Raw genomic sequence first — 23,086 nt, 5'->3', positions numbered from 1 at the left:
AGCTTTTGCACAGCAAAGGAAACAGTCAACAAAACCAAAAGACAACTGACAGAATGGGAGAATATATTTGCAAATGATATATCAGATAAAGGGCTAGTATCCAAAATCTATAAAGAACTTATCTAACTCGACACCCAAAGAACAAATAATCCAATCAAGAAATGGGCAGAAGACATGAACAGACATTTCTGCAAAGAAGACATCCAAATGGCCAACAGACACATGAAAAAGTGCTCAATTTCACTCGGCATCAGGGAAATACAAATCAAAACCTCAATGAGATACCACTTCACACCAGTCAGAATGGCTAAAATTAACAAGTCAGGAAACGACAGATGTTGGCGAGGATGAGGAGAAAGGGGAACCCTCCTACACTGTTGGTGGGAATGCAAGCTGGTGCAGCCACTCTGGAAAACAGTATGGAGGTTCCTCAAAAAGTTGAAAATAGAGCTACCCTACAACCCAGCAACTGCACTCCTGGGTATTTACCCCAAAGATACAAATGTAGTGATCCGAAGGGGCACATGCACCCCAATGTTTATAGCAGCAATGTCCACAATAGCCAAACTATGGAAAGAGCCCAGATGTCCAACAACAGATGAATGGATAAAGAAGATGTGGTATATATACAATGGAATATTATGCAGCCATCAAAAAAAAATCTTGCCATTTGCAACGATGTGGATGGAACTAGAGGGTATTATGCTAAGCGGAGTAAGTCAATCAGAGAAAGACAAGTATCATATGATCTCACTGATACGAGGAATTTGAGAAACAAGACGGAGGGTCATAGGGGAAGGGAGGGAAAATGAAACAAGACGAAACCAGAGAGGGAGACAAACCATAAGAGACTCTTAATCTCAGGAAACAAACTGAGGGCTGCTGGAGTGGAGGGGGGTAGGAGGGATGTGGTGGCTGGGTGATGGACATTGGGGAGGGTATGTGCTATGGTGAGCGCTGTGAATTGTGAAGACTGATGAATCACAGACCTGTACCCCTGAAACAAATAATACATTATATGTTAATAAAAAAAATTAAAATATATATATAGAGAGAATATAATATTTGAGCTGCACTTTGTAGAACTAGCAAGATTTTAAATAGGTAGACAAAAAGGGAAGGGCATTCCTAGCAAAAAGAACATATAAGCAAAGGCATATAAATAAAAACATAAAAAGTATTCTATAAAGCATCTTCTGAGTATAACAGATAGTTCTGTGCAGAGTTATGTGATCAGAGACTGCCTGGAAATGTAGAGTCTGGGAGGCCATACTAAGGAGACTGGATTTAACTTAAGGATAATGGAGGACCATAAAAGGCTTATATATGGGCAAGTGATTATAATGAGATTAATAGTTCATTTTGTGATTTTTTTTTTTAATTTAAATAGGCTCCATGCCCAGCATAGAACTCAATGCAGGGCTCTAACTCATGACCCCGAGATCAAGAGCTGAGCTGAGATCAAGAGCTGGACACTTAACCAACTGAGCCACCCAGGTGCCCCCATTTTGTGATTTATTTTAAAGATAATATTAAAAGTCAGAAATAAATGCAGAAAATCTGAAAATACAGATAAGCAAAATATAAAATAAAAACCAGATAATCATTATTTCTAGTTTTGTGGTATGTATGCATAAGTATGTGTATGTATATATATTGTGATTGTGTATATATATATATATATATATATATATATAACACATGGAATGATATGATTATTATTATTTCTTAAAGATTTATTTATTTTAGAGAGAGAGAGCATGAGCGGGGGCAGGGTCAGAAAGAGGGGGGAGAGAGAGAGAGAGAGATGGAAGGAAGCCGACTCCCCTCTGAGCATGGAGCTCAAAGTGGGGCTCCATTTTACGACCTTGAGATCATGACCTGAGCTGAAATCAAGAGTCAGACGCTTAACCAGTTGAGCCACCCAGGTGCCCCCATGGGACAATATTATAATTATTATTTTGTAACTGGGTTTTTCCTCTAACATATTGTAAAATTCTTCTATATCATTAAATATACTTCTATAACATTAAAGATGATGATATATCATTCCTCTGAATATATATGTATATTATCCATTGAGTCACTCAATCCCCTATTGTTGGATATTTAGATTATTTCCAATTTTTCTAAACTGTACATTATTTACATCCATGCTCTAATAAAGCCCCTAGCTTTACACATATTCTTAGTTAATTATAGCTCAGGACAAATTCCTAGATGGAGAATTCCTGGATCAATGGGTATGAATGTATTTTAACAGCTTTTGATAAGTATTATTGAAATACTCTTCAGATAGGCTATAAGCACTTACATCCCTACCAGTAGTAAATGAGAGTATCTCCATGTAACCTTTCCCACACCATAAACTAATTATCTTTACTTTAAAAATTTCTGACCATTTGACAATCAAAAAATGGTAATTCAGTGTTGTTTTGATTTTCACCTTTGTTTACTGATGAGGTATATATATTTTCACACACTTGTTAGATTGATGTTTTAGATGTGTTGGATCAGAGAAGAGGAAAGATGACCAAAGGAGACTTCAGGTAGTGGCCTACAGTGAGTTTGGCCAAGGCTTTTAAGAGAGAGATAGGGACATACACATATTCAGCAAGATCTTTTTTTTTTTTTTTAAGATTTTATTTATTTATTTGACACAGAGAGACAGCATGCAAGAGCACAAGCAGGGAGAGCAGGAGTGGGAGAAGCAGTCTCCCCACCGAGCAGGGAGCCCGATTCAGGGCTCGATCCCAGGACCCCAGGATCATGACCTGAGCTGAAGGCAGATGCTTAACCAAATGAGCCACCAGGTGCCCCTGCATATTCAGCAAGATCTTGAGAAAGACAAAGAAATGGGGTGAAGGATGGAGGTAGGGAATTGGGAGAAGATATAAAAATGTATGTCATTGTTGTAAGACTCAGAAAAGGAGTATTTTTTAAAAGTGTCTTTTGGAATAGGGATCCTGTGATAAAGTCAAGAAGAGACTGAAAGACAGCCAGAGGAAGGTTTAAATCCACAATGGAACAGCTCTGCTCCTTTATGATGAAGGAAGGAAGGGAAGGTAGAGAGGAGGAAAGGAAGACAGCTTGATGACAAATGCCGATAGTGCCCTAGCTACTAGCACAGGGTAATTTAAGTTTCAAAGTTAGTGCCTTTTTAGCAAAATATATTAATTTCAGAGTAGATTATACTGTTGCTCAGCAACTGCTGACTAAGAGCCTATGAACTGATGTTTAATAGTTTTATTAGTACTCTTTGAGATTTATTAACTCCTTTCCCCTCCTAAAACTCAGGAAACAATACAAATTCCTCTGGTTGAGGTCATTATAGCTCAGCTAAGTACACAGCAAATGGCTGAGGCTTCACATAAATACCCTGGGTCCCTAGTTAAGGCCCCAAAAGATCTGTGCAAATTGTAGTTGTGTTGCCAGCGTCTATGCAGTTCTGGTCTGGCACAAGGTAAGACTGCGCTCTGAAATTCTTAGAGTAGAGGAGAGGTACACTTACCAAGCCACAGTGGCTGGCCTTGGGAATTAAACAGCAGTCTCTCACTTTCCTGCTGGCAGGCAGGAGCTGTATATATATCGCTGCTTATTATTCGCTGTAAGTGGCTGTCCTGCCAATGTAATTCACGGCCCTCGATGGCTCTAGTGAACACTGTTCGTCTTGGCCTGGATAAAGAGTCTGGGAAAAGAAAGACATGCAGCAGTTCAATGACAGGTAATCTGAAGCTCTAACTCTTATGTCTTCTTCAGAGTGGGAGGATGAGAAGAATAGTATGTGGTTAGTGAGAGCAGCCACTCTGCCATCTGTCTGGGTGCTTGTTGTGCTGCCTCTTTATTGGATAAGCCCTTAATGTGCCTGTGCCTTCTGTGGGAAGAACCTTTCTACAGAGACCTATGGCTGCCTTTCCACTTTACAGAAGACCAATTTCTCCTAGGACTGAGAGCCACATGAAAAAGAAGAGGGACAGTGGTGCTCAGCTGCTCAATTATGAGGATACCAACTGCTTCTACAGAAGTCAGAGGAAGAGAGAAGCAGCTGGGTAATTTCCCTGGCCAATCCATAACCTGTCTCATTTACAGCATGACCCTTATAAGACTAAGGACTCCATGTAATTGATATTAAAAGCTGAAAAAGAACAGATGCCCTATGTATTCTGGTCCCTTTATCACATTGATATCTATAGGTTTACAGTCTTGTTCTCTAATATGAAAAACTGCTGCTGACAAAAGACTAATTAAATTAACATGGACTCTTACCATCCCATCTCTCTTCAGGAAAAGGTCTGCAAGGAAACCAAAACAGTTTAGACAAAGTAGGCTCAATTCTTAAGGGTGGTGTGGAGGAAGACCAAATGAAAGATACATCATCATAAACTGTAGAGACAGAAGGACTCGCGGAAATTACATTTAAGGAAATAAAAAAACCACAAAAGATTATTTAATTGACTCACTGCCAGATTAAGGGCAATTGGAACTATTTTGGGATCAAGGACTAAAGTACTATACAGATGTTTCCAGAGATGCCCAAATGAGGTGTACATCCACTGAGCCTGTGCAAAAAAAACTGGAAGGGAAAGCCAGGGGATTCAGAATGAACATGAAAGAAATGAACATATTCATTCATTAAGCAAAAGTCCTTAGAATATGTTAATCTCTTCAGAATTTGATATATTACATAGAGTATGGGCTTAGATGTTAACTTAGAATAGCATGACAGTATCTACTGAAATTTCTCCCTCATGTTGTCCCTCAGTAGAAGCACAACGTACCTCCTACTGGCTACAGTCTAAACCCCTCTCTTGCTGAACTGAGACTCTACCTTGGGTCTGCTCAGCCCACAGTGGGGATTAGGCTCCCAATACACATCAAGTCTGCAAATAATGAGTACCTGCCTACACATGGCAGGTACTTGTTATAGGTGCTGAGGATATATAAAATCCCTGCCTTCATGGAACTTTACATTTAAATGGGCAGAGATAGTTGAATAAATATACAGTATACCAGATATTTCAGATGGTTATGAGTGCTATAGAAAAGACTAAAGCAAAATTAGGGAGAAAGGCAAGCTGGTGTTGGGTGGGGGTTGTTGTTTTATATAGAATGGTATCTAATAAGGTAACATTTGAACAGAAACTTCAAGCCTTAGAGATAACTAAGGGAAGAGCATTCCAGGCAAAAGAAATAGCAGATGCTAAAATCCTGAGGTGGGTACATATTTGTGGAGTGTTTGAGGGTAGTGAGGAGGCCAGTATACTTAGAATGGAATGAGCAAGTAGAAAAAATCATAGGAGATGAGGTCAGAGAGATACTAGGAAGCCAGATCATTGAGGACCTTACAGGCCATGAGTGAATGATGAGAAGCCACCGGAGGGCTTTGAGTTGTTGAAGGTATATGATGTGACCTGCTTTTTAAAAGGATAACTGGCAGCAGTATTGAGTACAGACCATGAGGTGGAAGGGCAGAAGCAGGAGGGGCAGTTGGGAAGTCACTGCAATAATTTGTGAAAAATGATGGCAGTAGAGGTGATAAGAATATATGGATTCTGTTGGACAGAAGACATGAACAGACACTTTTCCAAAGAAGACATCCAGATGGCTAAAAGACACATGAAAAAATGCTCAACATCACTCATCATCAGGGAAATACAAATCAAAACCACAATGAGATACCATCTCATACTTGTCAAAATGGCTAAAAGTAATAACATAAGAAACAACAGGTGTTGGCAAGGATGCAGAGAAAGGGGAATCCTCTTGCACTGTTGGTGGGAATGCAAACTGGTGAAGCCACTCTGGAGAACAGTTTGGAGGTTCCTCAGAAAGTTAAAAATAGAACTACCCTATGACCCAGTAATTGCATTACTAGGTATTTTCCCAAAGGATACAAAAATACAGATATGAAGGGGTATATGCACCCCAATGTTTATATATAGCAGCACTATCAACAATAGCCAAACTATGGAGAGAGCCCAAATGTCCATCAACTGATGAATGGATAAAGAAGATGTGCTATACACACACACACACACACACACACACACACACAAACACAAATGGAATATTACTCAGCCATCAAAAAGAATGAAATCTTGCCATTGGCAATGATCTGGATGGAGCCAGAGTGTATTATGTTAGGTGAAATAAATCAGTCAGAGAAAGACAAATACCATCTGATTTCACTCATATGTGGAATTTAAGAAACAAAACAGATGAACATATAGGAGGCGGGGAAGAAAAGTAAGAAGAGAGAGGGAAACAAACCATAAGATACTCTTAATGATAGAGAACAAACTGAGGGGTGATGGAGGGAGGTGGGTGGGGGATGGGCTAGAAGAGTGATGGGCATTAAGGAGGGCACTTGTTGGGATGAGCACTGGGTGTTGTATGTACGTGATAAATCACTGAATTCTACTCCTGAAACCAATATTGCACTGAATGTTAGCTAAGTAGAATTTATATAAAAATCAGAAAAAAAGAAAAAATATATGGATTCTGGATATATTCTGAAGGTAAAACCAATAGGATTTGCTCATGGTTTAGATCTTGAGTGAGAGAGAAAAAGAATCAAGAATGACTCCATGGTTTTTAAGACAGACTTGCCATACTGGAGATAGGGAGACTATAGGAGGAGTAGGTTTAGGTGGGGCTTGAGACATAAGAAATCTAAGTGGAGATATTGAAAAGGCAGTTGAGTATACAAGTCCGGAATTGGGAGTTAAAGTCTGGTCAAGGGATATAAATTTGGGAGTAGTTAGTATACAGATGATTATCAAAACAAGGCAATCACTAAGGGAGTATGTATACAGAGAGAAATGGTTTGATGACTGAGCCCTAGGCACTCTAACATTTTAGGTTAGGAAGTAGGGAGGAGACAGTAAAAGAGGCTGAGAAGGAAGAACCAATGAAGTAAGAGCAGAACCAAGAGAGTAGTGTCTTGGAAATAACATGAAAAAGGTGTTTCAAGGAGAAAGTAAACAATTGTAACAAATACTGCTGATAGGTCAAGTAAGATTATGACTGAGAATCAGCCACTAGATTTGGCCATGTTTAGCATTAGTGACCCATACAAGAGCAGTTTCAATAGTGGAGGGATGAAAGCTGACCAGAGTGAGTTCAATGGAGAATATGAGCAGAAGTAGAGATGATAAATACGTACTATTCTTTTAAATTATTTGTCTTTTTTTTAATTTTTAATTTTTTAAAAAAGATTTTATTTATTTATTTATTTGACAGAGAGAGACACAGCAAGAGAGGGAACACAAGCAGGGGGAGTAGGAGAGGGAGAAGGAGACTTCCCGCGGAGCAGGGAGCCCGATGCGGGGCTCGATCCCAGGACCCTGGGATCATGACCTGAGCCAAAGGCAGACGCTTAACGACTGAGCCACCCAGGCGCCCCTAAATTATTTTTCTTAATTCTACCAATTATTTCTACTACCTCAGGGAAACAGTGTGGTAGCCAGAGAGGCATATGGGAACAACATGAGTGTGTTTTGTTTTGTTTTGTGATGAGAGAGAAAGCAATATACTTGTATACTCAGGACTAATCCACAAAATTTGTGAAGCAGGAGAGAGAGAAGATAATTCCTGGAGTGATGTCCTGGATAAAAGAAAAGGAAAAGGATCTTGAGAATAGGTAGAGGGCTCGGGGTTAGAAGCACAAATAAAAACAGGGGAAGAGGAAGACTGGATGGGCACAGACAGAGGCAGATGTAGTGAGAGAGTCTTGGAAATTCTCTTGTGATTGCTTCTATATTCTCAATGAATAGGAAGCAGGGTTATCAACTGAAAGGGAGGAAGGGGAGGAAATAAAGTTTTCAGGGAAAGACATATGAAATAGTAATTTAGAAGAGTGAAAGAAAGCATAGATTAGGGAAATGTGGTGGATGTCTGGACAATACTATGGACCCATTTGAAATCAGTGGTCATAAACTTAAACTAAGACCAGTTATCATGCTTGTGTTTCTTTTCACCACGTTCAGCTGTGTGGGCATGAGCACTGAGGAATAAGAGAGTGAGACTTAACTAAGGTTAGTGTTTTGCTATCTGTGTGAAGTAAAGGGAAAGAGGAGGTTGAGTGTGTATGTGAGGGAGTGATTATAATGACTCACCAAGGAATCTAATGAAGATAAGGAGGAAAATGAGGCTACCAGGAGAATGAAAAGGTGGTAGGATCAAAAGTCCTACTGGGTCAAAGAATTATTGGAATTGGGATACTAGAGAAAATAAGTTAGCAAAACCGATGATGGTATTTAGAGCTGCCTGAAATTGAGATTATGAAGAAGGTATAGTTAATGGCAATGACAAGGTTTAGGGTATGATCTTGGGATTGAATGGCTCAATTATGTGGGAAGATGAGACTATTAAAAGAGAGGAAGTCAAAGAACTGAGAGGCTAGGATATTGGAAGGATCATCTGTGTGGCTACTGAAATTGTCAAGAATTATGATAGAAGCAGTGACAGAAAGCAGTGTTACCGAGCCAACAGCCAAAAATCTTCAAGGAATGAGGAGGATTGACCCAGAGGTCTACAAATAACCAAAACCAGAAGGGTAGCAGACAGTATATTCTGACAGCATGAACATTAAAGCTAGGGAGTATTTTAGGAAGGAGGAAAGGACAATGATATAGAAATGGCAATGAAGAACAAGTGGGACGCCTATTGCTCCATTAGGTATAGAGACGTGAGAGCTAAATCAGCCACAACTTGAGAAGACTGCAGAAGAAGCAACATCCTCAAATGAGAACCAGTAACAAGTGACCACTATGATAAAGAAGAAACTGCCAGACTGGAGGCATGTCTCTATATGCATTTGACTCTCTACGCCAATCCAAAACCAATACTAAAGGGATGCTGTGTTGTGGAGGTTAGATGAGTGCCAGTAAAGGGTAGCTTAAAGAAGCGGCAAAACGGTAGCCTTTTCAAACTCTTGTTACCTTAGTTGCTTTAAATATACTGACAATCAGTTATGGTACAGTAGATGAAGACCTGGCCAGAACAATAATTTAAATTATTTTCTCGAGATTAAAAATACCAGATTTATCACTTAAAACAGAAGGGACCACATGTAAAATCAATGTCTGAAAAAAAATCTACCAATACAGGTTCCCAATGGGCTAAAGGGAAATCAGTTGCCAACAGGAAACAGCCTGAGTTAGATGAATTAAAACTGACGTGAATGCTGATGCTCCGTGATAGCGGCAGGCCAGGGGCTCAAAAGGCAGAGGGTACAGTATCACTGTACTAGATTCATCTGAAAATGGGGCAAGAGTCCTAGTAGTAATTTGGGAAGGTAATCCAACCTAGCTATCTGCTGTATAAAAAATTTGAGGAAAACAGAGAAAAGTAAGAAAAGCAATTGTCAGGGCATTTTTAAAAGCTGTTTTTAAAAACAAATAAATAAGTAAATAAATAAATGCTGTTTTTTTCACTGGCTTTCCATCCTCCCCTTGAGGCAGGCCTTCTAAGCTAAAACCAACCCCAACTGAGGCCAAGATCCATTAGTCATGAAGAACTTGAAAGGTAAAGAGGATTCATGCAGAAGGCTCTAGGAATTTATGGTGGGCACTCTAAGGACACTCAAGATATGGAAAAAGACACAGCATCCTCAATGTCAAAGATAAAAAGCTTACCCTTATTTAAGGCGTGGCAATTCAAGATAAACAAAAGGATAGGCTTTTCATACTGAGGATGACAATATTGATAGCCAACAATCTGGCCACCTTTGTTCTATAGAGTTTCACCCTCCCACCTTTTGGAGTTCCAGGCACAAAGACCCTAGAAGGATATATGGCTCACCTGGGCTGTGACTGGCATTCTGGGGAAGTGCATTGGTGATGTTGGGCAGCTCGTGCCCATAGTTCCCATCCTCCAGGGGACAGATATCCAGGTCACTCCACTTCTGCAGTTGCTGCAGCCAACAGGACTTTTCCTCCAGTTTGCAATGTGGATTTAAAATGATGCACACCCATAAGGCCCCTGGAAATAAAGCAAACAACATTCTTTTTTATTTATTTATTTATTTATTTATTTGAGAGAGACAGAATGAGAGAGAGCAAGCGCATGAGAGGGGGGAGGGTCAGAGGGAGAAGCAGACTCCCTGCCGAGCAGGGAGCCCGATGCGGGACTCGATCCAGGGACTCCAGGATCATGACCTGAGCCGAAGGCAGTCGCTTAACCAACTGAGCCACCCAGGCGCCCCAAAGCAAACAACATTCTTGATATCTTTCCTCTGATGTATATGTCAGCTTTAATTTTTCAGGCTACTCTTTTCTTCTGTTTTTGGTTGGTAGGAAGAGTTCCCAAAACATCAGCTTTTCTCAAATACAAAAAATCAAATCTGCTGAAGTTTACAGAAATGGCTTATTTTTCCTCACCAAAGCTTCCTTAAAGCAGCGATTATCTGGATATCTGGATATGTGCCTATAATGATGAACAAGACAGATTTGGGCTTGAATTCTGAGCTCAGATTTGTAGTCCAGCATATTATTTATTGAGAACTTTGTATGTTCAAGGCCTATTTTCCTACTGGAGAATAAGACATTGTTCCAACCCTTGAGGAGCTGTCCAATGGGGGAGATAGATAAATAAACATAATGTCATTTGAATAAGATGAGTGTTAAGATAAAGATATGTTCATGGTGGGGTGCCTGGGTGGCTCAGTCGGCTAAGCATCTGCCTTTGGCTCAGGTCATGATCCTGGAGTCCCAGGATTGAGTCCTGCATTGGGCTCCCTGCTCAGTGGGGAGTCTGCTTCTCCCTCTGCCTCTCCCCCCTGGCTTGTGCTCTCTCTCGCTCACTCTCTCTTTCCCTTAAATAAATAAATAAAATCTTAAATAAAAAAAAAGATAAGTTCAGGGTACAATAGCAGCATATAGGACGGGCACTTAGCAGAAGGACAGGGGTCAGAAGGGAGGTGCTCAGAAAACGTATCAATTTTTGATTAGTTGACCTTGGATTTTTTGAACTTCAAATCCTTCAACTGTAAAACTGATAGCATAAAAACAACTACTTTGTAAGGATGTTTTGAGAATTAAATGAAATAACATTTGTAAAAGGATATTTTTTTGGCATATTACTTGGCACATAGCAGAATTTTAGTATTACCTTTTTCCAAGAAAAATAGTTTATTTCAGCTTGGATTTTGATAACTGCTGATCAACCATGATGCCTTGAAACTATCACATTCTTGGATCTTCTCTGTCACTGTAGCAGAGTAGCACATATTCCATATAACCAATGACTACTGTTTCTCTTACCATTTCACCCTTCTTTTAAAGCAAAGCTGCCTCTTCTTTTTAAGGTTGGCTATGTGGTTGAGCCAGATATATTCTCAATCTCAAATCAGCAATAAGCCTGGCTGCAGAGTATCTTAAGTTAAAAATCCTTTGGGATGAAGCTACATCTTTGGACAGAGGTACTTTGAAACACTATTTCAAGGCCCCTTAAACTCAAATGGGAATGTTTTAAAGGCCATTTTTAGCCTCAATTTCAGATACTACCTGAAGATGGTGAAAATTAATTTCTATTGGCTCAGTTTTAAAAATCTACCATGAAATATAAACTATACAATGTAATAAAATAGTATTATATTATGATGACTCTCAAGAGAATTATAGTTAGGATTCATCCAAATAATAATTAAAATAAAGCATGGCAAATGCTATCATAGACATACATAAAATCCTATGAGAATATACATGATGGAGCAATGAATTCTGCATGTGGGGTCAGGAGAAGTTATAGAAAGGATATGACATTTGAGTTTGAAGAATAAACATGAATTAATTCTGGTTAAAGATAGCTAACCACTGCTTCCTTCTGAAACCTCACTAAAATGAAAATAAAGGGATAAAAATAGGCATAAACTGACACAGACACAGAGAATGGGAGAGATAAAAGAGGACAGCCACAAAATTTTAGAATCTGGAAAGCGTGTGGATGAGTGATAGCTGACTTAGCAGAACAGACAAAGTTGAAACCTCCACCAGCAGTTAGGAAAGCCCAGAAGCAGAACTGATTCATGCTGCAGAACCCTGCTGAAAGTGGGGCTGAAATTAGTAAAATTGGTTAGAAGTCTGTCAAAGGTCTCAGGCTCGCAGAGTTCCTCCTCTATTCAGGGTAGCTGAGTGCCTGCTCCTTCCCTCTCCTGGAAGACCAGAGCTTTCCTCACTGGGAGGGTTGATTCAGAGAGGCTCAGGATTGGAAATATTATGCACAGCCAAGAGTGGGGTGTCCATACTAAAAACTGAGGGATTCAGGAAGATACACATATTGAACAAATGGATATCCCCCAACCCAACCCTCTTTCCCCACTTGGTTCTAAGAAGACTGACAGGTTTATAACTCAGAAACAAGAGACTGGAGGATTCATCTCTGGAAATCAGCCCAAGGAGAAAAACACAGCAGATACTGTAGTTCAGGCTCTCCACTGAAAAAAGCCCAGCCAGATCATCCTCAGTTAAACTCACTAATTAACAAGGTCTCTCTCTCTCTCAAACACACACACACACACACACACACACACGGCTTCCTTTTAGCTCTTAAGTGTTACTCTTTTTTTTTTTTTTTTAATTTTATTTATTTATTTGAGAGAGAGAATGAGAGACAGAGAGCACAAGAGGGAAGAGGGTCAGAGGGAGAAGCAGACCCCCCGTTGAGCAGGGAGCCCGATGTGGGACTCGATCCCGGGACTCCAGGATCATGACCTGAGCCGAAGGCAGTCGCTTAACCAACTGAGCCACCCAGGCGCCCTCTTAAGTGTTACTCTTAAATAGAAATGGACTGCTAAGAAACATTAGATATACGAGGAAAGCATCTTACATAAAGAACAGAGAACAAAGCAAGCATAAAGAAGAAAAGCCTGGAGGAAATACAAAAAAGGCAGAGATGACAGAAAACTTAAAAAAACCTTTGCAATTGATATCCTCAAAGTGAGAAGATACTGTATCTATGAAAAAAGTGCAGGATGCAACAACAAAAAAAATGGGCTTTTGGAAATTAAAAATATAATGATAAAAATTGATTAAAAATTAATAAGATGGTTGATGGGGCACCTGGGTGGCTCAATTGGTTAAGCGTCTACTTTTGGCTCAGGTTGTGATCCCAGGGTCCTGGGATCTGCACTGAGTCGGGCTCCCTGCTCAGTGGGGAGTCTGCTTCTCCCTCTCTTCTGCCCTTCCCCACCCCCCGCTCATGCTCTCTCTATCCATCTTGTTCTCTCTTAAATAAATAAAATTTTTATTAAAAAATTAATAAGATGATTGAAAGATAAAACTGAGGAAAACTGGAAGATAAAAGACAAAAACAAAAACAACAAAACAATGAGAAAAAAATAATAAAATTAAAGAAAATCAATCTCCATTTAGTATGTTCAGTCACATGAAATAATCTAGCAATTTTACCATCTTCTTAAAGACATCCCTTTGGAACCCTGTATTTTCTTATCCCTGATCTAGACGGTCCTCTCAGCCTGTAGCATAGTAACCTAGAAGCTAATATCCAAGTAACAGAAGCAGTTCCAGACAAAAAGAGAAAATAAAGGTGAGGAAATGAAAAAAAAAGTTCAAGAAAACATCTCAAATTAAGAGAAGGCCTACTGAGTATTAAGCAAATCAGATTTTTAAAAGTTTATCTATTTATTTATTTTTAGTAATCTATACACCAGATGTGAGGTGCAAACACACACCCTGAGACCAAGAGTCACATGCTTTACTGACTGAGCCAGCCAGATGCCCAAGCAGATTAGATTTTTTTTTTTTTGGTTTCAGGAGTAGAAATGTATATATTCACCACTTACATATAACACCCAGTGCTCATCACAACGCGTGCCCTCCTTAATGCCCATCCCCCATTTAGCCCATCCCCCACCCATCCCCCTTCCAGCAACCCTCAGTTAAGAGTCTATTATGGTTTTCCTCCCTCTCTGTTTTTATCTTATTTTATTTTTCTTTCCCTTCCCTATATTCATGTGTTTTGTTTCTTAAATTCCACATATGAGTAAAATCATATGGTATTTGTCTTTCTCTGACTGACTTTTTTTTAAATTTTTATTCATTTATTTGACAGAGAGAGAGAGAGAGTGAGCACAAGCAGGGGGAGAGAGAGAGGGAGAGGGAGAAGCAGGCTCCCAGCAGGGAGCCCGACGTGGGGCTCGAACCAGGACCCCGGGATCATGACCCAAGCTGAAGGCAGACGCTTAACAACTGAGCCACCCAGGCACCCATCTGACTGACTTATTTCGCTTAGCATAATACACTGTAGCTCCATTTATGTCATTGACAATAGCAAGATTTCATTCTTTTTGATGGCTGAGTAATATTCCAGTGTGTGTGTGTGTGTGTGTGTGTGTGTGTGTGTGTGTACACCACATTTTCTTTATCCATTTATCAGCCAATGGACATCTGAGTTCTTTCCAGATAGTGCTGCTATAAACATTGGGGTGCATGTGCCCCTTCAAATCAGTTATTTTTGTATCCTTTGGATAAATACTTAGTAGTGCAATTGCTAGGTTGTAGGGTAGCTCTATTTTCAACTTTTTGAGGAACCTCCATACTGTTTTCCAGAGTGGCTGCACCAGCTTGCATTCCCACCAACAGTGTAGGAGGGATCCCCTTTCTCCGCATCCTCGCCAACATCTGTCGTTTCCTGACTTGTTAATTTTAGCCATTCTGACTGGTGTGAAGTGGTATCTCATTGAGGTTTTGATTTGTATTTCCCTGATGCCGAGTGAGGTTGAGCACTTTTTCATGTGTCTCTTGGCCATCTGGATGTCTTCTTTGCAGAAATGTCTGTTCATGTCTTCTGCCCATTTCTTGATTGGATTATTTGTTCTTTGGGTGTCGAGTTGGATTAAGTTCTTTATAGATTTTGGATACTAGCCCTTTATCTGATATGTCATTTGCAAATATCTTCTCCCATTCTGTTAGTTGTCTTTTGGTTTTGTTGACTGTTTCCTTTGCTGTGCAAAAGCTTTTTATCTTGATGAAGTCCCAAGAGTTCATTTTTGCCCTTGCTTCCCTTGCCTTTGGCGATGTTTCTAGGAAGAAGCTGCAGCTGAGGTCGAAGAGGTTGCTGCCTGTGTTCTTCTCAAGGATTTTGATGGACTCCTGTCTCACATTTAAGTCTTTCATCCATTTTGAGTCTATTTCTGTGTGTGGTGTAAGGAAATGGTCCAGTTTCATTCTTCTGCATGTGGTTGTCCAATTTTCCCAACACCATTTGTTGAAGAGACTATCTTTTTTCCATTGGACATTCTTCCCTGCTTTGTCAAAGATTAGTTGACCATAGAGTTGAGGGTCCATTTCTGAGCTCTCTATTCTGTTCCATTGATCTAAGCGTCTGTTTTTGTGCCAGTACCATACTGTCTTGATGATTACAGCTTTGTAATGGAGCTTGAAGTCCGGAATTGTGATGCCACCAGCTTTGCTTTTCTTTTTCAACATTCCTCTGGCTATTCGGGGTCTTTTCTGGTTCCATACAAATTTTAGGATTATTTGTTCCATTTCTTTGAAAAAAGTGGATGGTATTTTGATAGGGATTGCATTAAATGTGTAGATTGCTTTAGGTAGCATAGACATTTTCACAATATTTGTTCTTCCAATCCATGAGCATGAAATGTTTTTCCATTTCTTTTTTTTTTTTTTAAGATTTTAATTATTTATTTGTCAGAGAAAGCACAAGGATGGGGAGTGGCAGGCAGAGAGGGAGAAGCAGGCTCCCCACTGAGCAAGGAGCCCAACGTGGGACTCAATCCCAGGACCCTGGGATTATGACCTGAGCTGAAGGCAGACTCTTAACTGACTGAGCCACCCAGGCATCCCTGTTTTTCCATTTCTTTGTGTCTTCTTCAACTGCTTTCATAGGTGTTCTACAGTTTTCAGAGTATAGATCTTTTACCTCTTTGGTAAGGTTTATTCCTAGGTATCTTACGGGTTTTGGTGCAACTGTAAATGGGATCGATTCCTTGATTTCTCCTTCTGCTGCTTTATTATGCATGTACACAAATGCAACAGACTTCTGTGTGTTGATTTTATATCCTGCAACTTTGCTGAATTCCTGTATCAGTTCTAGCAATTTTTTGGTGGAGTCTTTTGAGTTTTCTACATAGAGTATCATGTCGTCCGCAAATAGTGAAAGTTTGACTTCTTCCTTGCTGATTTGGATGCCTTTTATTTCTTTTTGTTGTCTGATTGTTAAGGCTAGGATTTCCAGTACTATGTTGAACAATAGTGGTGAGTGTGGACATCTCTGTTGTGTTTCTGACATTAGGGGAAAAGCTCTCGGTTTTTCCCCATTGAGGATAGTATTAGCTGTGGGTCTTCCATATATGGCCTTTATGATGTTGAGGTACGTTCCCTCTATCCCTACTTTCTTGAGTTTTTTTTTTTTAATCAAGAAAGGATGCTGTATTTTGTCAAATGCTTTTTCTGCATCTGTTAAGAGGACCATATGGTTCTTATCCTTTCTTTGATTAATCTGGTGTATCACATTGATTGATTTGCAGGTGTTGAACAGCCCAGGAATAAATCCCATTTGATCGTGGTGAATAAATCTTTTAATGTACTGTTGGATTCGACTAGCTAGTGTTTTGTTGAGAATTTCTGCATCCATGTTCATCAAGGATATTGGTCTGTAATTCTCCCTTTTAGTGGGGTCTTTGTCTGGTTTTGGAATCAAGGTAATGCTGGCCTCATAGAATGAGTTTGGAAGTTTTCATTCCATTTCTATTTTTGGAAACAGTTTCAGAAGAATAGGTATTAATTCTTCTTTAAATGTTTGGTAGAATTCCCCTGGGAAACCATCCAGCCCTGGACTCTTGTTTGTTGGGAGGTTTTTGATTACTGATTCAATTTCTTTGCTGGTTATGGGTCTGTTCAGATTTTTCTTTCTTCCTGTTTCAGTTTTGGTAGTTTATATGTTTCTAGGAATTTATCCATTTCTTCCAGATTGCCTAACTTGTTGGCATAAAATTGTTCATAATATTCTCTTTATAGTTGTTTGTATTTCTGCAGTGTTGGTTGTGATTTCTCCTCCTTCATTCATGATTTTATGTGGGTCCTTTTTCTTTTCTTTTTGATAGCCATAAGTCTGGCTAGGGGTTTATCAATCTTGTTAATTCTTTCAAAGAACCAGCTCTTGTTGATCTGTCCTGGTTTTTTTTTTTTTTTTAATTTTCTGTATCATTTAATTCTGCTCTCTTAATTATTTCCCTTCTTATGCTGGTTTTAGGCTTTATTTGCTGTTCTTTTTCCAGCTCCTGTAGGTGTAAGGTTAAATTGTGTATTTGGAGACTTTTCTTGGTTCTTGAGGAAAGCCTGTATTGCTATATACTTCCCTCTTGCTGCATCCCAAAGGTTTTGGACTGTCATGTTTTCATTTTCATTTGCTTCCATGTATTTTTAAATTTCTTTAATTTCCTGGTTAAACCATTCTTTAATAGGATATTCTTTAACCTCCATGTATTTTGTGGTCCTTCCAAATTTTTTCTTGTGATTGACTTCAAGTTTCACAGTGTTGTGGTCTGAAAATATGCGTGGTGTGATCTCAATCTTTTTGTGCCAGTTGAAGCCTGATTTGTGACCTAGTATGTGATCTATTCTGGAGAATATTCCATGTGCATTTGAAAAGAATGTGCATTCTGCTGTGAGTGGGGTATTAAAGTCCCTACTATTATTTTTTTTAATGTCTTTTTCTTTTTTTTTTAAGATTTTATTTATTTATTTGTCTGAAAGAGAGAGAGAGCACAAGCAAGGGGGAGAAGCAGGTAGAGGGAGAAGCAGGCTCCCTGCCGAGCAAGGAGCCTGATGCAGGACTCAATCCCAGGACCTTGGGATCATGACCTAAGCCAAAGGCAGACACTTTTAACTGGCTGGTATCCCAGGTATCCCAACTATTGTATTATTATCAATGAGTTTAAGTTTGTTACTAATTGATTTATACATTTAGCTCCCAAGTTGGGAGCATATGCTTCCAAGTTGGGGGCATAAATATTTAAAATTGTTAGATCTTCTTGTTGGATAGACCCCTTTATTATGATATAGTGCCCTTCTCCATCTCTTATTACAGTCTTTGCTATAAAATCTAATTTGTGTGATATAAGGATGGCTACTTCAGATTTCTTTTGACGTCCATTAGCATAATAGATTGTTCTCCACCAACTCACTTTCAAATTAGAGGTGTCTTTGGGTCTAAAATGAGTCTCTTGCTAACTGAACATAATAAAAAAAAAATAAAAAAAATAAAATGAGTCTCTTGTAAGCAGCATATCAATGGGTCTTGTTTTTTTTTTAATCTATTCTGATACCGTATGTGTTTTGACTGGAGCATTTAGTCCATTTACATTGACAGTAATTATTGATAGATATGAATTTAGTGCCACTGTATTTCCTGTAAAGGCACTGTTCCTGTAGATTGTTCCTTTTTAGTTTTTTTGGCTTTTGGTCTCTCTTTCCTGCTCAAAGGGGAGCCCCTTTAATATTTCTTGCACAGCTTATTTAATGTTCATGAACTCCTTTAGTTTTTGCTTGTCTTGGAAACTCTTTCTCCTATTCTGAATGACAGCCTTGCTGGATAAAGTATTCTTGGCTGCATATTTTTCCCACTTAGCATGTCGAATATATCATGCCACTCTCGTCTGGCCTGCCAAGTTTATGTGGACAGGTCTGCTACCAGCCTTATGCGTCTACCCTTCTAAGTTAAGGACCTTTTATCCCTAGCTCCTTTCAGAATTCTCTCTTTATCTGTGTATTTTGCAAGTTTCACTCTGATATGTCTTGGTGTTGACCTATTTTTTGTTGATCTTGAGGGGAGTTCTCTGTGCCTCTTGGCCTTGAATGCCTGTTTCCTTTCCAGATTAGGGACGTTCTCAGCTATAATTTATTCAAATAAACCTTCTGCTCCCTTTCCTGCTCTTTGTCTTCTGGGACTCCTATGATACCGGTTATTGTGCTTTGTGGAATCACTGAATTCTGTAAGTCTGTATTTGTGCTCTAATAGTTTTCTTTCCCTCCTCTTTTCAGCTTCATTATTTTCCATAATTTTGTCTTTTACATCTAGTCGGTTTTGCATCTCAGTTATAGCATTTTTTATTTTGGCCTGACTAGTTTTTAAGTCTTTTATCTCTGAAGCAAGTGTTTCTCTGGTGTTTGTATGGTTCTTTCAAGCCCCAGCTAGTATTCTCATGACTGTTTTTCTAAATTCTTGTTCAGATACATTGCTTATATCTGTTTTGAGCAAATCCCTGGCTGTGATTTCTTCTTGATCTTTCCTTTGGGGAGAATTCCTCCATCTTGTCATTATGTCTAGGTGTCTGTGTTTTGTGTGTTATGAAAGCTTGTTATGTTTCTTGCTCCTGAGAGTAATACTATATTAAGAGTAAGAGTATTAAGGGGTCATACACTGTCTGGGGCCTGGCCCTTCAGGAAGTGTTTCTGATGTATGCTGTGTGCACTCTGCTGTTGTGTTTTGTTTGCTCTTTCACACAGGTCAGTCCTCTGCAGAGTTCCTCCTTGCTTGCAGTGGGGAGTGTCTGGACCTTTAATTAGGTGTGCTTTGATTTGTTTCTTAAGATAAGCCTGAAAAAAAAAAAGCCTGATCCAAGAAAAGAGAAAAGGAAAAGGAACAAAAAAGCAAACAAAGAGACAAAAAGCTGTAAGCCTGATTCCAAAGAAAAAGAAAGAAAGAAGGAGGGGCGCCTGGGTGGCTCAGTCAGTTAAGTGTTGGGTTCTTGATTTCGGCTCAAGTCATGACCTCAGGGTCGTGAGATCAAGCCCAGTGTGGGCTCTGTGCTGTGCATGGAGCCTGCTCAGGATTCCCTCTCTCCCTCTCCCTCTGTCCTTCCTCCTTCTCCCTCTCTAAAAAAAAAAAAAAAAGAAAAGGAAGAGAAATGAAAAGAAAAAAAAAAAAAAGAAGAAACCTGATCCAAAAGATGAGAAAAAGAAACAAATCAACCAACCAACAAATGAACAAAAAACCATAAGCCTGATTCCAAATGGAAAAAAAAAAAAGCCTTGTCCTATACCAGAACTGAAGCTGTTGCTTTGGAGCACTCTACGATCAACAGACTTGGTACATGCACGGGGCCTGTGTTGGTCCCCTGGGGGAGAGGCCCACTGTGCTGCCTCACAGTCAGACCTGCCCTAGTAAAGATGCCCCTGCCAGGCGCAGGGTGGAGGGGTTTGGTGTAAGGAACTCCAGCCTCCCCTGGGGGCTCTGTGTTTCTCTCTGAAGTCTGACAGAGCTGGTGAGAGAGGGCTGGAAGTAAGAGTGGAAGATGGCATCACCCCGCCTTCTTGTCCCCCAGGGAGCGGAACTTGAGGCCACCACAGTTCAGGAGGCCCTCACAGAAAAGCTAACAATCTCCCCTCCTGTGTCCCAGGCTTTTGTCAGATCCCAGCACCACAGTTCTCTTGTGTTTTATCTCTGGCTGGAGGCTGGGATTCAAAACTCCAGATCTTAAAGGACTTAGCAAGGTGCAGAGCACTCCCCTCCCTTGGAGGAGAGCCTCACAGGGCTGTGGCCAGCATTGTTCAGTCCCCGAAAAGCAGTCCCATGGCCGTGCAGGTGCCTGAAGTCTATGATGAAGCACCATCAAAAGCTGCAACCAGGTTATCTGCCCTCTGCGCCCACCTCTGTCCCCTGCTGTTGAATGGCCGCTCCATGATGCCCGGCAGGTCTTTTGTCCTCGGAGAGGCAATATACCCTCTTCCAAATGTACTCCAGGAAGGGGAACGTTCTCTCCCGGTGCAACCCAGGGGATCCCCATACCACGGCATATTGCTGTCTTGTGGTAACCTGACTTATTGGTCTCTCTCCCACTCACGCCCTCTCTCCCTGAAAAGGTTCCCTCCCCACCACAGCACTTCGGCTTTTCTCTCCCCCAATTCACGTGTCCAAGCCTTGCATCTGCCACATTCTCTCCCCCCAGTTGTGCAGACTGTTTTCTTAATCCTCAGATCAATTTCCTAGTTGTTCAAAATTATTTGATGTCGATCTAGCTATGTTCCAGGGACAAGGCAAGCCCAAGGTCCCCCTACCACCCCTCCATCTTAACTTCTCCAAGCAGATTAGATTTAAAAAACATTTAGAAGACCAACAGTAAGTGATATCACTGTGAAATTTCAGATTAAGGATGACCAAGAGAAAACATATGGTTCCACAGAGAAAAGACATGACATTCTCCTGAACCAGAGTGGCCTGGTACTTCGCAATGACAAGTGGAAGCTGGAGGACCATGGAGAAATGTCTTCAAAATTCTAAGGGAAAAGGACAAGTTTTCCAACCTAGAATTATATACCTATCAAAGTATCGATCAAAAGTGAGGGTAAAATTCAGCAATGCAAAATTTATTAATTACGGAAAATTCATCTTCCATGTACCCTATCTGAGGAAGCTACTGGAAAATGTACTCCACCAAAGCAAGAAAGTAAATCCACAGAGAGGAAGATGTTGCATTCAGAAAACAGGGGGTCCACATAAGAGAAAGAAAAAGAGAAGTCCTAGAATGATAGTGAAGAGCAGTATCTACATGACTACTCTGCAGCAGGTTTATAAAGCAAACAATCTAAACGAGGGATAGGAAAATAGACGGTTCTGGAAGAAATGTCTCTAACAAGCGAATAAAATTGATGATTATTTGATGTGATCAAATATATTATATGAAGATTTTAAATTACTGGTAGGCAATTTGGGGGTAAATTAATGATAACAACAGAAAAATCTGCAATCTCCCTAAAAGTCAAACAACAAACAAAAGTAATTATTAATTCCTGAAGGGGAAAAAAAGTTGTATAAGAAAGTACTACATGACTGTGCTACAAATATTTATTTAGTCATAATAATGTAAACATTTGGGGTGCCTGGGTGGCTCAGTCGGTTGAGCAACTGCCTTTGGCTCAGGTCATGATCCCAGGGTCCTGGGATGGAGCCCCAGTCAGGCTCCCTGCTCAGCAGGGGAGCCTGCTTCTCCCCCTCCCCCTGCTCATGCTCTCTCACTCACTTTCTCTCTTTCAAACAAATAAATTAATAAAATCTTTTAAAAAAATAATAATGTAAACATTTAATTTTGATCTAACCTCAAATCCTAATACCATTATTTGAGAGAAGGAGGGAGAAGTTCATGGTATGTATGTATGTGTGTATGTATGTATTGGGAGCTGTAGACTCAATGAGAATGAGACCTCTCATGAGAACCCTTGTTCTTTCAGCCATGGGAGGACGCGGTGAAAAGATGGCTACCTGTAAGCGTGGAAGTGGGCCCTCGCTTGACACCAAATCTACCGATCACTTGATCTTGGGACTTTCCAGCCTCCAGAACTGTGAGAAACAAATTTCTTTTGCTTGTAAGTCACCTGGTCTATGGTATTCTTTTGTAGCACCCCAAACAGATTAAGACAGAAACTAGTACAAGAAATGGGGTGCTGCTATAACAAATACCTGAAAGTGTGAAAGCAGCTTTGGAACTGAGTAAAGGGTAGAGGCTGGAAGAATCTTGAATTGCATGCTAAAAAAGCCTATGCTGCTGTGACTAGACCTTTAAAGATGACTTTGGTGAGGTCCCAGAAAGAAAAGAGGGGACTTATAAAGTCTTAATCTCCTTAGTAATCCTGAACAGAGTGCTGGTAGCAATACGGAAGGTAAAGGCCATTCTGATGAGGTCTCAGATGGAAATGAGGAACATGTTAGTGGAAACTGCAGGAACGGTGATCCTTGTTACATAGTGGCAAAGCACTTGGCTAAACTGTGTTCATGCCCTAGCAGAAGGGAGAACTTTTGAGTAATGAAATTAGCTGAGGAAATATCTAAGTGAAGTATTGAAAGAGTAGCCTGGTTCCTCTTGACTACTTATAGTAAAATGTGAGAAGAGAGAAATAATTTAAAGATGGGATTGTTAAAAAGGAAGCAGAACTTAAATATTTGCAACCTCCTCAGCCTATCCATATTGAAAAGAATAAGAAGCCCTATCTGGGAAAGAATACTAACGGTTTGATCCTTAGAGAGGTAAATCCTCATCTTTCATTGTAGGAAGATAAAAGATAATATCTAGAATGTAAAAATCAAGAAAGAACAGGCATTCTGAAAT

General features: G+C 40.0%; 1 protein-coding gene across 4 annotated transcripts in view; it reads right to left on the bottom strand.

Annotated features, from left to right (window-relative positions):
• Positions 1-23,086, bottom strand: part of ZSWIM5 (zinc finger SWIM-type containing 5) — a 205,664-nt gene that overhangs the window by 28,805 nt on the left and 153,773 nt on the right. For all 4 annotated transcript variants that reach the window (XM_032430275.1, XM_032430292.1, XM_032430294.1 and 1 more), the window contains 2 exons: positions 9,805-9,984; positions 3,512-3,688 (listed from right to left, as the gene is read on the bottom strand). In XM_032430275.1, the coding sequence (XP_032286166.1) occupies positions 3,512-3,688; positions 9,805-9,984 (357 nt within the window). The remainder of the gene's footprint in view (positions 1-3,511; positions 3,689-9,804; positions 9,985-23,086) is intronic.

The sequence above is a fragment of the Phoca vitulina genome, unplaced genomic scaffold, assembly GCF_004348235.1.
Source record: "Phoca vitulina isolate PV1807 unplaced genomic scaffold, GSC_HSeal_1.0 scaffold2, whole genome shotgun sequence".
Classification (NCBI taxonomy): domain Eukaryota; kingdom Metazoa; phylum Chordata; class Mammalia; order Carnivora; family Phocidae; genus Phoca; species Phoca vitulina.
This window is presented reverse-complemented; position numbering and strand designations above follow the sequence as displayed.